This window comes from Charadrius vociferus, unplaced genomic scaffold (assembly GCF_000708025.1).
Source record: "Charadrius vociferus isolate BGI_N301 unplaced genomic scaffold, ASM70802v2 scaffold54, whole genome shotgun sequence".
Classification (NCBI taxonomy): Eukaryota; Metazoa; Chordata; class Aves; order Charadriiformes; family Charadriidae; genus Charadrius; species Charadrius vociferus.
The window spans coordinates 867145-880814 of NW_009648350.1; the positions used below are offsets into that span (position 1 = coordinate 867145).

General features: G+C 48.3%; 1 protein-coding gene across 1 annotated transcript in view; it reads right to left on the reverse strand.

Annotated features, from left to right (window-relative positions):
- CLIP2 (CAP-GLY domain containing linker protein 2) overlaps positions 1 to 13670 on the reverse strand; it is a 61779-nt gene that overhangs the window by 36553 nt on the left and 11556 nt on the right. Inside the window, exon 2 of the mRNA XM_009885181.1 lies at positions 2390 to 2928. Within this exon, the coding sequence (XP_009883483.1) occupies positions 2390 to 2928 (539 nt within the window). The remainder of the gene's footprint in view (positions 1 to 2389; positions 2929 to 13670) is intronic.

Here is a 13670-nt window from a genome sequence, read left to right on the forward strand (position 1 = left end):
AATTCACTCTTCTGGAGCTATTTATTACACTAACAAATTTTACCTTATAATATTCAGGGTGGATAAATCCGCAGGCAGGGAGGGAGGGCTTTTAAGGATGCACCTTCATTAAAACCAACCAAACAAAAAAGCAACCAAAACCACCCCCAAAACCAACTCAACAGAAGCCAAAGGGAGAGATGCTAACAGTTTGTGTTGCATGGGTACGCTGAAATCTCAATCTGTGTGAGTACCACTGCAGGAAGCAGAGTATTAAGTGGACAGACCCTGCCTCGGTGAGCTCACAGGCAGGAGAGGAGTGAAACAACTAAGTCTGGAGAATGCTATCCATTGCCTGGCTGGTTCAGAAAGAACAGAGCTAAGTTCACCATAGATTTTATATTTTGCAGTTTACCTTCTCTGACTTGCTGCTCCAAAAATGGGGAGTTCTCACCTAATCACTCTCCCCACTCCCTGCGACAGGCAGAGGAGAAAACGGGAGCAAACAAATAAACTCATCAAAGGAGGACAATTCCCCAAGTTCATTTTTCCCCATGTCTGGCTGCTTTAACACACCAAAATGAAGCACCGGTGCGTGTGTACACAGAGAATGTCTCTGCCACCTCCCCCTGCCCACCGCTGGCCCGGGACCAGCAGGGACAGCAGCAGCGTTGCTGACAGCGGGGATGGGGAGGGAAGAGAGGCAGACTCGTGAAGTCAGGAGGGCGACAGACAAGCGACAAACCCTTGAGCAGCTGTCAGCCCTTGCTGCGATACAGGATGCAATGCACATTTTGGGGAAAATTTGAGAATATAAAACTTTCTCACCTCTACAGCTAGGTCTACAAGCCCACGTGTTCACCCCAGGTTTGCTAAGTGTCACATCCAGTGGGCGCAAGCAAAACCCATCTTCGCTTTTTTTCCTCTGAAAATGAACAAACTTAAAATTGTTTTAAATTTCATTTAAATAAAATGAAAACTATTGGACAACCCAACAGTGTTTTGGTGTGCAAGCACATTGCTAGCTTCAAAAGTGTATTTGCAATGCCAGAGATGCCTGACATTTGGACACAATAGATCCCAAAATCCTCAAGCAGGTTGTGGCATGTGAAATGTTGACTCAGAAGATGCATATGGTCCATCACAGCCTCTCGGTGCTCTCCAGCCTAAGGCTGCTCTGACATGGCCCAGCTGCCCACGGTCCCCGTGGGGCTGCGGAGAGCAAAGGAATCAACCCCATCAGCTTGAGCCCCAGCCTGCCCAGGGGTGCCGCTATCGCCAGCAGGAAAAAACACTCTCCGAGACCACAAAGGACATTCGAGGCTGCCTCTTACACCCCCCCACCCCACACACACTCCTGGTTCACATCGGCTGCGGAGCCCCGGTCTGCCCAAGCCTTTATTAACCATGCCCCAAGAAGGAAACAATAAACTTAAAATGGGAGCCAGATTGCCCAGGATGCGCAAAGACCAACCTGTCATCGCTGCCGGCCAGAGTCACCTTTATCTTTTAGATCCAGGGATATTAATGGGGATGCAGTTGCAACAGATCCGTGCTCAAATGCTCAGCTCCTCCAGTATTTGATATGCACCACACACACTAAACAAAACTCATTTTTTCCATGCTTTGATATGTTTCTTTTCCTTCTAAACCTCCACTGAAAGCACTACTCCTTTGCTAGGACACAAATGGTGACGAGCTTGATGGCAAACTTCCAGTATGCCATTTTTAGCACAAGTGTGGCATTTTGGTTCAAAGTCATCAGGTACTCTATTCTAGATAATGAAAACAGCAGAAGTCAGATGCGGAGAACCCATCCATCAGTATAGCGATCTCCCCTGAACTCCTGCCCTGTTATTAAAAAAACTTCAAGTTCCTCTCTGTACAGGAAAGGAGTTAGTGTCATCTCCAACACATGAAAACTGAAGCACCAAAAGGTGAGTGATCAGCTGGGACAGTCTTGCAAATACTTGCAGAATATGTACGACCACATGCAACAAGACACCCTGTTGCAAGTTCCTTGAAAGCCCCAACACACACCATTATGGCGAGTACCACTGGATTAGAAAATAATAAATCAATGATTTTTCTCCCATTTCCCTCCCACGTTTGAGTTGGCCTCTCTGACCTCATTCTACTGCTCAGGACTTGTCCAATACAAGAAACACTCTGGAATATGTTCTCTCACGTCAATTTGAAAAAGAGAAGACACAGCATCCCAAATAACAATGAATGCAGAAGTTCAATGCCTGCTTGGTCCAGGCATCCCCTTCCAAGGCCAAGCTCCGTCCCACACCTCACCACCAACTCTGTCCCCCTTTTGTCTTGCCCTAAGCCTGACCAGGAACACTTAAAGAGGGGACAAACCCTTGTCCTTTGCCTTTCTCGGGGGGGCCCGCGATCAACTCACCAGCACACGATCTCCAAGCCGTAAGTCCTTCTCCCCTTTTTTCACAGACCCACTGTCCGAGAGGTTAGATCCAGACTCGTTCCCCGTCTTCATGGCGCTGTTGAGGACGCTCTCCCGCAGGGGGATGACGCGAGTGGAGAGAGGTGGCGTGGCCGTCCCCGAGTGCAGTGACAAGTTCTGAGCCGTCAGGGAGTCCACGGAGGGGGCGTCGCTCCCCGAGCCCTCGGCCACCGGCTGCCGCGTCAGCTTGGACGGTCGCGTAAAAATCCCTTGCAGCGGCTGGCATTCAAAGTAACGTACTCCACCGACGGAGCCGTCATTCTTACCCACCGGGTCATCCAGAACGACCCCTGCCCACTGGCCTGGAGCAAATTGCGTCTCCCCAAGATACTGGATCACACCTGGCTTCACTCCATTTACCCAGACACGTTCGCCCACCACAAAGTCTCCCAGGAAATCATCGCCCACCTCGGCAACCTTTGAACCCGACTTCTCGGCGCTGGCGGTGGAGGTGGTACCCTGCTTGTGTAAAGGTGAGCCTGTGAATCAAGGGAAAAGAGGTTTTGGTATGAGGAGAAATCCTAAAAGGCAGCTAAAACACCAGGAAAGGGCATTTACAAAAAAGGAAACATCTGGGACCATGACTTGGGTTGCAGTTTTACGCTAGGTGAAGGTTAAAACCTGAGCAACCCCGTTACTTACACATCTTCCTCATCAGGAAAAGCAATCTGCACCGAAATCCCTGTACGCTGCCCAGTTTCTGCAGGTCTTGCACACAACATAAAGAACCAATTCTATGTCTTCATCCCCCTTTACAATGCCCACTTACTCCCAGTCCCATCAGAGCACCAGAGGGTATTTCGCGTGGCAGCACTAATGTGAATAAGCACAAAAAGACAGGAGTGGTGGTAGGTGCTTAAGGATAAAAGGAGACCAACACTGCTTTGAAGAAAGATGCCAAAGTCATACTTTTATCAAAAAAAAAAAAAAAGAAAAAGAAATAAATGAGTGAGGTACTGATGTTTTAGTACCTGGTGCTATGAGAACTCCACGTGCCTGGATACAGGCAGTCAGTCCAACCACTGAGAGTCCCACCAAGGGCACTAATAGCTCCTATGGGACCACGCAGCTGCCTTTGCAAATTACTCAATTTCCCAGCTGCTGCCGTGCCCTTTGCTGGAGCAGAACCCAGCAGTGAGCAGACACCTGGGGTATGTTCAGTATAAACAGCATGGCTATAAACAGGAAGCATCTACAAACCCTTCCACGCACAGCCTTCCTGGGGCCGACATGCCGTGCACTGAACTCGATAAAACCTGCAACAAAGAACGCTCTTATTCCGGCATCGGCCCGTCAAGCCAAAGCCAGACCTCCAGCAACGCTTCGCTGTGCTGGGAGAAGGAAAACTGGCGATTGCAGCAGGTGATGCTGGAAATTCACTGTCCCACTCATGCTCTCCAGCACACCCTTGATCAGCCAAACTCTCCGTAATACACAAGAAGGGCCTTAAATACGTGACTGTCACCTGAAAGGAAGCAAAGACAACCCAAGCGAATGAGCTAGCAGCGACCCCACTCTTGCTGACCCCAGTGTCAAACTCCCGTCACAAACTTTCAGCCCAGGCCCCAGGGGAGAGAAAGATAAGGACATATGGACTTCATTAAAACTCTCAGAAGGTTAAAGGGAGAGGTTAAGTAAAGCTCAAAGAGAAACCATGCAAAAGACTGGGGACATAAGCTTGCAAAATAAGCCCAGTTCTGAGCTCCCTGGTTTAAGAAGGACAGGGAACTGCTGGAGAGGGTCCAGCAAAGGGCTACAAAGATGATCAGGGGACTGGAATGCCTTTCTTATGAGGAAAGGCTGAGGGACTTGGAGCTTTTTAGTCTGGAGAAGAGAAGACTGAGGGGGGATCTTATCAATGCTTATACTTAAAAGGAGGGTGCCAGAGGGATGGGAACAGTCTTTTGTCAGTGGTGCCCAGTGACAGGACAAGAGGGAACGGGCACAAACGTGACCATGGGCAGTTCCATCTCCACCTGAGGAGGGCCTTCTCTGCTGTGAGGGCGGCAGAGCAGTGGCAGAGGCTGCCCAGAGAGGTGGGGGAGTGTCCCCCTCTGGAGCCATCCCAAACCCGCCTGGATGCCGTCCTGTGCCACTGCTGGAGGTGCCCCTGCTCTGGCAGGGGGTGGGATGGGGGAGCTCCAGAGGGCCCTTCCCACCCTCACCAGTCTGGGATTCTGTGAAATAAGATCCAGCAATTCATACACCCTAAACCTTCAGTCATCCTCAGCTCTTGGTAGCACTGAGGTCCCAAGTGTGCTTGAGGGAAGGTGTATATGCACGAGACTCGGTCCCACATCCCCTGCACTCAATGAAAGCTATCTGGACTCTTCAGTCAAAATTCAAGCTGAAATTTCTAGGTGCCACCAACCAGAAAATCCTACAAACACATGCAGGATGAAATTTTTATTTGCTACCAGACAAGGCTGACAGTGAAGGTCTAAGCACCTGCAAAGACAAGCCAAACTTGAGTGCTTATCTGAAATGAACTGTGAAACTCGTTCAGCCTCAGCCATCACTAGTGCTCAGCCTGCACCATTTCTAGAGGTCTTTCAGAAGTAATGGGCCTGACAGATCATGCTCAGCTCCGAGAAAGCCTGAAGAACGTAAAAGCTCTCAAACCAAGATACTTCAAAGCTTTGCTAAAGGTCTAATGTCAGGGGAAAGAAAAAAGCACGAGCGCTTCAGTGCCAGTATAAAGAATCTACAGTTTCTGCTAAACCAGATGCATTAAGAGGGATTAAAATTGACGCTTTGGTTCTCATTAGACTCCAGAGTCGACACTCGTGCAAATCCCTATGACACAACTGCACCAGTTTGATCGTGGCTCCTGGAAGACAGCAGTCCCTCTGCCTGGTCCGAACCCGGTCTGGCCTGGAACAGAGCAGCAGTTAAGGCACAATCGTACAAACTCCTCTTATGATCAGAATCGCCTCCAGCCTGCTCACTAGGCTTGGGCTGGAGCTGGATTGGGAGCGTTAGCCAAATGGGGCGTGCAAGAGGCCCATCCCACGATGGGCACAGAAAGGGCAGTAGCAGAAATGCCGTTCCCAACAAAAAAGGTTAGCAGCAACCGAGTCCGCGGTGCTCCCGACAAAGCTCAGCCAGCTGCCCCGGAGAAAGGGACGTGTCGCAGTCCCTGAGCTGCCTTCTCTTGGCCTTTGCGCCCTGCTCTGAAAGCTTCCTCAACCTCACACCTTCTTCATTAACTAGTTGGGGTTTTTGGGGGGGGGAAATGCCTGACTTTCAAGCTTGTGTTACTCTCAGTCTTGTAAAAGACTACCTTAAAAGGAGCTCCATTAGGAGTATGGCATTACATCCAAGAGTAAATTTCACCTTAAAAACTGGAAAACAAAAGACTATAAGGATGCTTAGAGCTTTTGAGCTTTACAAAAGACTTTAAATAAAAAGGGGGGCGGGGGGAGAGGAAACAGGGTTCCATCCCTGTGAAGCATAAAGACAACCATAAGCAGAAAATAAGGCCATCATTTTCATTTCAATGCTTAATAGCACAAGACAGTAAAGCAGTTAGATTAGGAACCAACAAGTTACATTTTAAAAAGACTCTTTCAGTTTAATAACCAGAGATGACTACAGGGGTTTATCACCAACAACGTCTGTGGTATGTATATTTCTCCTTTCATGGGTATGAGAGAAAAAAAAAATTAAATTAGAATCACAACTTACACCTGGTTTCATGCTCAGCAGAGTGCCGGAACACACAGATCTCATGCCGCTGACGTGTTTGTGACAGATATATGCAACATGCCAACCAGAACAGCCGAATTCAACTCTACTGAACAGGGAACTAAAGCACAGAAATCTGGGGGGGCTCTGCGTTTGTATTCACAAAAGATCAAAGCTGTCTTTCTAGTCCTACTGGAGCCTGAGTTTCAGCACACTAGCAGTCTTTATTAGGGCTGTTAGTTAACGATCGAGATACAGGTTACATTAGCTCTCACCGACACCTCTGCAACGCGGCTGGGAGAAGCAAACCCTTCGGCGGCGAAGCTCAAGCAAAGAAAGGCAGGAAGGCTGCCCAAGGCTGAACAAACAACACAGCAGCATTTAAAACCACATCCAGACTCACCGTTGTTCACTGCAAGAGCAAACACCTTCAAAAACTGACTTGGACTGGAAAAAAAAGAACAGTTCATTGGACTCTTGGCATAACATTGTGTTCCCCATAGAGTCAAAATTTTAGTAGGACTTTATACACTTTGTTCATTTTAGGTGCCTGTCTGACAGGCAGGGCTGCCCAACTACAGTAATTACACCATCTCAGGGAAACAGTCTAATTACAGGCTCTCAAGCCGAGCAGTGCAGTCAGAAGCATTATTAGTCTCTACCATGAGGTGAATGAATGAAAAAGATAGGATTTAAAAGTAAGGAACTGCCTGCAGGTTCACCTTCTTTATGGCCACGCTGTAGAAACTTGTACTTTACACGACCTTCATTACCCACATATAAAATAATAAATAACCACCAATTCTCCTACAGTGCAGCTAACAGGCTTCTGTGCACTAGGTTTTCACAGAGGCCCAGAGTCACTATGATCAAGCTAACCCCATTCTTCCTGGCTTCAGGTCTGATGGACCGATTAACCAGACGGCCAGACAACATTCAGCGTCGTCTGAGAAAACTGAGCTCTGATCCTCCCCCTTAGGGAGTCACCAGCCCTTCAGAAGGCAAAAGGTAGTGATGAGCAACTTGTCTTCGATCCCGTAAGTATCTTAGGATGGCCCAAAACAGACATCAGATGATGGCACTGCTCTCCAAGACCCGACACCTGGAGTTACCCACTCTCCAAGCAGCTCTTACAGCTTAGGGGAAAGCCACTCGAGTGCTCAGAATTCCTGAGCTTTCTCCAGCCTACAGGCATCAAACGAGCTGGTCTATGCCTGTCTCGTTTGGATTTGCTGTTTCTGGAGAAGAACAATCTTCTTGTTCTAGTCAGATTCCCCAATTAAACACCAAGTTCTAAGAAACTCACTAACAGCAAAGCGAGGGTACAGTTCTCAGATATGAGATGAGTTGAGAACAGAGCTACACACGAGAAACAAACTCAGTAAAATGTAGAGTATCTCCTACTCTAACCCAGCCACTACCTGATGATGCTGATCAAGAAGCCACACGAACTCTCTGAATGTCACTATTAGACATCTATCTCAGCAGCTCACCTGGAAGCCAGAGATGAAGAAAGCCCTTTCCTTCTTGGTCGGAGAGGATCTCCTGCTGCTGCTCTGTCCAACACAAACCTCGCTTGCTAGACAAGACTGTGACAGCAGCTCCTCCCTCCCTCCCTCTCGCTGGGACCAGGCTCCGAGACACAGGCAGTAAGCAGGATCTCTTCCACTCAGGTTTTCCAACTTTACAACCCTATTGTGTTCATTAGCCGGCTCATTCTTTTCGCTTTAAATGGTCTTCCTGTAGGTCACAGCTTTCGGGGCTGAACAACAATGTATAAATCAAAGTCATACGCAGCGTCCACTAAACGCTTATCTTATCCAACTCTAAATCTCTGTTTCCCCTTTAGCTTTTGTAACGCCCACGCATGACGCATTAATAACGACCACAGCAGACCTGGTGCTTAGGACCCTTTCTGCAAACTTGTCCCATCAGTTTCAGAGGCCCACAGTGACAGGGCACCCCACGCTGACAGGGCACCCATACTTCAGGAGCCGAACAAATTCCTATGAGCCAAGTGCTGGAGAGGTTATAGGTTTTAACCGCAGCTTCAGCCTGTTCACATGGCTCTCGTTACCGTGTCAATGAAAGCCATGTGTCTGAAATCCCTGGAAGCACAAGGAGTTGTGCAAACAGGAGATGGACTTTTCCAGCTCTTGGAAACGCCTGCTGTAGGAAGGGGTGAACAGACAGCTTTGTGAGGCGAAGGAGCAAGAAACCTCCCTTCAAACAAGCTCTGAAAGTTGAAGCAGGAAGAACAGAGCACTTACTAAAAAAAGCAGGAATAACCTTCCTTGCAGGATCCCTGATGAGACGCTCAGCCTCATACTATGTCTAAGTGCCATCCACATCCAGTGAAACCACGCAGCCTCTCACTCCCTCCACATCTTTCGACCTCCCACAGCACTTCAGTTGCTCATTTCTTATCACCGAGTGACTGAAACAAAGGGGGAAGGAAACTTGTTTCTGAATGGGAGGAGGGAGAGGAAGAGAAAAACAGTTTAGCATGAGAAGCGTGCATGGTGAGTGTTGCCCGTGTATTTCCTACTCCCTGCAGAACCCTTTTGTAACGTTACTGCTCCTGAGACACATGCCAGGCACCCCAACTGCCAAAGAAATCAGAAATGCAACAGCCTGTTGCGTTGCCATGGGAATCGGGAGACAGGCAGTTAATTGATAAAATGGAGGCACATTAGATTTAAAAGAAAAAAAAGAAAAAGCAAAAGGAGATATACCAGAGAAGCGTCTCATGCCAAGAAGGGAGGGAGAAATGAGGAAACACGTGATATTTACAAAAAGAGCTTTACAATGCCCCCAGGAGAGGTCTTTTTCCTTCTGCATTTTAATTGTCACAGGTTTTTGCCCTCAAATCCCACCACATCACAAGACAGCCTTACAAGTAGCACAGAACTGCCTGTCCACTCCCAGGCTGCGTTCCCTCTCCATGGCAGTCAGTAAGCTTCTCATCCACCAGCCAGCAAGAAAAGCTGTACTGGCCTGGCAGAAGCGTCACTGTCACAACACCTGAAGACACTACAGCCTCATCTCACTGGCCCATGCTACAGATGTCCCTAACCTGTGACAGGACACCATGCCTTGCAGCTCATGAGCATCTCTGAGCGCACAGCCCTACCATCAAACTAACTAGTGAAAAAAATTCAGTACCAGCTCTGCTGCCTCCCAGCCCGGGCAGGGTTTCAGGACAGCCCTGCGACCAGGGCACCGTAATGCCCTTTTCAAGCCAAGACAGATTTTGCCAGCTGGAAAACGCCACTGCTGGTCACAGGGGTGCCACCTGAAAGGAATAATGCATGTTTTTACTGCCACAAGGATTAGGTAAGAGCCTAAGAGGCATGAGAGCAGCCTGGCTCGCCACGTGGTTCAATGCGCAGGTGACGACGTGGGGACGTGGTCCCAGCTGGGACATCAGACACTGTTCAAGCTGCAGCCCGTACTCGGGGCACCAAACACTTGTGGTGGGTGATAGTTTCCCACCTAACAGACCACCACCCTCCACTGAGAGCTGGAGGGATACAGTAGCAGTGTGTTGTCTTAGCAACCAAGCACCTATCACCTCCTGGCTCTGTTTTTTTTTTTCTTTTGGTTTTTTTTTTTTTTTTTTTTTTTTTTTTTACCCATTTTCTTTCATTGCATTCTTCCATTGCAAGCATTGTAAGCCTCTCTGGGTCTGCAATACCATTTCACCTCCAACCATAATACTACAGAAATTCACTACACGATGGACAGCAGAGCTGATTAGAGCTTCCCCTACAGAGAGGGGAACGAAGAAGGACAGTGCAGAGTATCCGTTGTCAAAGCCTCAGTCCCTTTTGACTATGGGAGCCGGTCTACTGGGCAAGAGACAAGGAGGAACAACCTGCTGCACCTCCAGGAGCTGCCACCTGCCACCACGGGCAGGGAGACGGGGCTTCATTTGCTAGGATGAGGGGTAACAGTTTTAAACTGAAAGAGGGGAGATTTAAATTCTCTATTAGGAAGAAATTCTTTATCCTGAGGGTGGTGATCCCCTGGGGCAGGTTGCCCCGAGAAGCTGTGGCTGCCCCATCCCTGGAGGTGTTCAAGGCCAGGTTGGACGGGGCTTGGAGCAACCTGGGCTGGTGGGAGGTGGCCCTGCCCAGGGCAGGGGGTGGAAGGAGATGATCTTCAAGGTCTCTTTCAACTCTAACCATTCTATGATTTGGCAGCAGCAGCCATGCAGGCGGATGAGCTCTCCCACAGGAGAAGCACTGGTGTGTGCTGCTTTCGCAGCGCTTGGTGATGGTACAGCTTCGCTACATCTATTTCTAGGTTCCCACACAGGGACTGGAGCTTCTCACAGCAGCTTGGATTACATAAACATGACGCTGTTGGCAATCAAGTGAAAGCCAGCCCACTCTGCTGTACCCAAATTCAAATTATTGAGCACAGCAACAAAGCAGCTGTTTTCTGAAAGATTTATCACGGCCCTTTCAAGCTGCGGGATAAGGCAGAAAGAGAGGGAAGACGCGACTGACTGCGAGAGAAAGCAATGCTTTGCCAGTGATAGCTGAATCCCCGGCAGCACGCTGTGGGAGGAAGCAGCCCGAGAGATTTATGGCTGACTTAGAAACAACGACTGAAAGCTCTGCAAGTTCAAAGCTGAAAAGTTGGGGCTGTAATCACCTATCCCATGGGACTTAAACGCAATCACTGGCACAGAGAAAAGCTCTGCATCTGGCACCCTGGAAATCTATTGCCCCTGCTGTTCCCTCGGATAACCCCCACAGCGTGGGTATTAAGGTCTGGTACAACTTCAGCATCACTGTCTTTGGCTCCTTTGAAGAGAGGTACCTAGAAAGAAACCTGCAATGAGGAGGAAGGAAAAGAGGACAATAAGAAAGTGAACAAGAATTAGGAACGAGCAAGCAAAAGTGAATGAGAACCACTGCAAAGTTGCTTTGCACTGAATGCAAGGAGATGCCCATTGAGGCAGATATTTGTCTTCACAAGGGCAGCTGGGAAGGGCACTGAACCTCAAACAGCCGTACTGAACAAAGGCTTTCTTATAAAGGTCTCATTCAAGAGGCTGACTGGTACAAAATCTGCTCGGCCATGGGCGAGACGTGCACTCGTGGCGCCCGCTGGGGACGGGAGGGATGGAGGACCCAGGGGTTTACCAGCTATGCTAGATCAGATCCCGTATAGTTCTTAAAGGAAACAAACGGCAACAATAGATATTTGTCATGTGTGAGGTTTTTAAGTTTTTCAAATAAACAATGGTATTCAACAGAATATGCAAAGCAGATAGGTTTTGGCAGCACAGGGCACTGGGGAGCCGAGTGACTAGTAGAAAACGCACAAGATTTCTTTCACTGAGGGATAATTAACTTGCAGCATATGGATGGATCTATTCATCTCAAGATTACAGTCATAATTTTTACATAATTATTATTTTTAAAACCATAAGTATATTCTTTCAACATTCATGTTTCAATACCCTATTCAACATTTTCCAGTCTGAAAACGGGGCCCATCTATCACACCTCTGGGGCAGCATCCTGTTTTCCCAGAAAATAATGACAACAAAAATCCCACAATTTCAAGGGTGTTTCAGGTTTGATAAAGAGAACGGCACACCCGTGCCTTTCTCCCCAGTTTGTGCCACCCCCAGTCTCCAGAAATAAGTCTCAGACACATTTGAAAAACTAGTACTATACTAAAGGAACCCCTCGTATATTACGGAATAATACAGGCTTCATTCTTTCGTAAATAAATAACAAAATCACTTCACCTAGAGAATACTCCACTTGGAAGCATTACTTTATTCACCATAGCTTATTCTAACTAGAGGATATATTTTTCCACTTAAACAAGCCCTTAGCTGTAAATACTCAGTAAGTCCTGTTCCACCAGCCCCACATCCAAACTGGCTTACCTTCCCAGACTGTTGCAACTACTAAAAGACTTAAGGACAGAAAGGAGCGTTAGAAAGCAGCCCGGTACGGTGGTAACCCATGAGACAGCCCCGAGAGCGAGCACGCCAACTGGGGGAGATACACTCACAGGGATGGCGAGCTTCCTTCCAGCAGCCCAAGCGATGCGCCGCGTAACGCACCCTCCCCTCAAACCACCAGCACGCACTCGCACGCCTCTCTGGCTGCATAGCTGTAATCACACCATATGTTCAGCTTCTTTATAAATCCTGCACAAAGCTAACTTTCTTAGAGTCTTTTCTTTTCAAAGAAGCACGGAAAAAGCTTGGGAACGAGCTCAGTCTCAACCCGCCATGTCTGCAAACCCCGGCACATACATACGTGCAGAGTTGTCCACGGTTTCTTAGGCTGTGGGAATCTGTAAGGCACAAGCGTGGTTTCGGGGCTGCTATTACGGAAGTGAAGACAGCTGCTCTCAGTGAGCTGATCCGATGACAAAAAGAAAGAAAAGGAGGCAGACACAGGTCTTTAATGAGACATTTATAAATGATTTCCCAGGCAGAGCACTGGCACTAGCACAGAGAGAGGAACAGTCTCAGGACACCTTCTGAACTGGAGAAATTTATCTTGAGTACCAAACATTGTAAAGGGCAGCCAAGCAAAGCATAGCGCTTTCGCTCCACCAGAAAAGCGATCAAGCAGCAGGGTTTTGAAATTTTACAGCCTTTTTAAGCATAGGATTTTTGCTCAGGCATCATTCCCACATAAAACCCACTCGGACAGACTCTGGTGCCATTCCTAACCAGCTACAGCACTAACTGAAGGAGATGAGCAGCCAAGCAGCACATTGCTCAAGCAGGTGCACACAGAAAGGACATTGACGTATGCACTCAGAAATGACGGAATTAGCTCACTACCAATAAAACGCAGAAGAGAAAGTACCAAAAAACAGCCTGGCTTGGTCCATCAAGAGAGCAATTATTATTTTATGAGCAGATGGGAGCCAGACCAAGAGATCAGCAGCTCCAAGAAGAATAGTTCTGTACCGGGAATGTAACGCAGGAGAAGTCGCTGTGTGTGCGTAACTCAGGATACTCACGGGACATAACCCGAGCAGCCGTGCACAAGCAGAGTGACCATACATCTAACAATCCAGGGGGAAGGAAGGTTAAATGACCAGGAGAGAGACTAGTTCAACTCCGACTTTGGCACAGACTGCCTTTGGGTATAGTACTTACTCCAGCTACCTAACAAGCGTTATAACCCTCTCTTACATCCCTGCAGCACTCAGATGATCTGGTTACCCCACTCAAATCAGATCAGCTGCATTGTAGGGCAGCATTTTGCCTGGCACGACAGCCGATGAGCCGTACCGCTCATACCTGTGCTCCTGCTGCACTAGCAGCTCAGGCCCAGCAGTATTTCGGAGACCCACATGCCCCCAGCTCAAGCTTAAAGCATCCTTGAATTCAAACCAGGGGTGCATTCGGGCAGCTGAAAGTTGTAAGCTGAGGCAGTGAGTGCTTGCTGGCACCTGGGAGGTCCTCCCGACATGAAGGGCTAGACATGTAGTAATAGACCACATCAGTAAGATCTTCCCTACTCTCTCTCTCTGTCTGGTG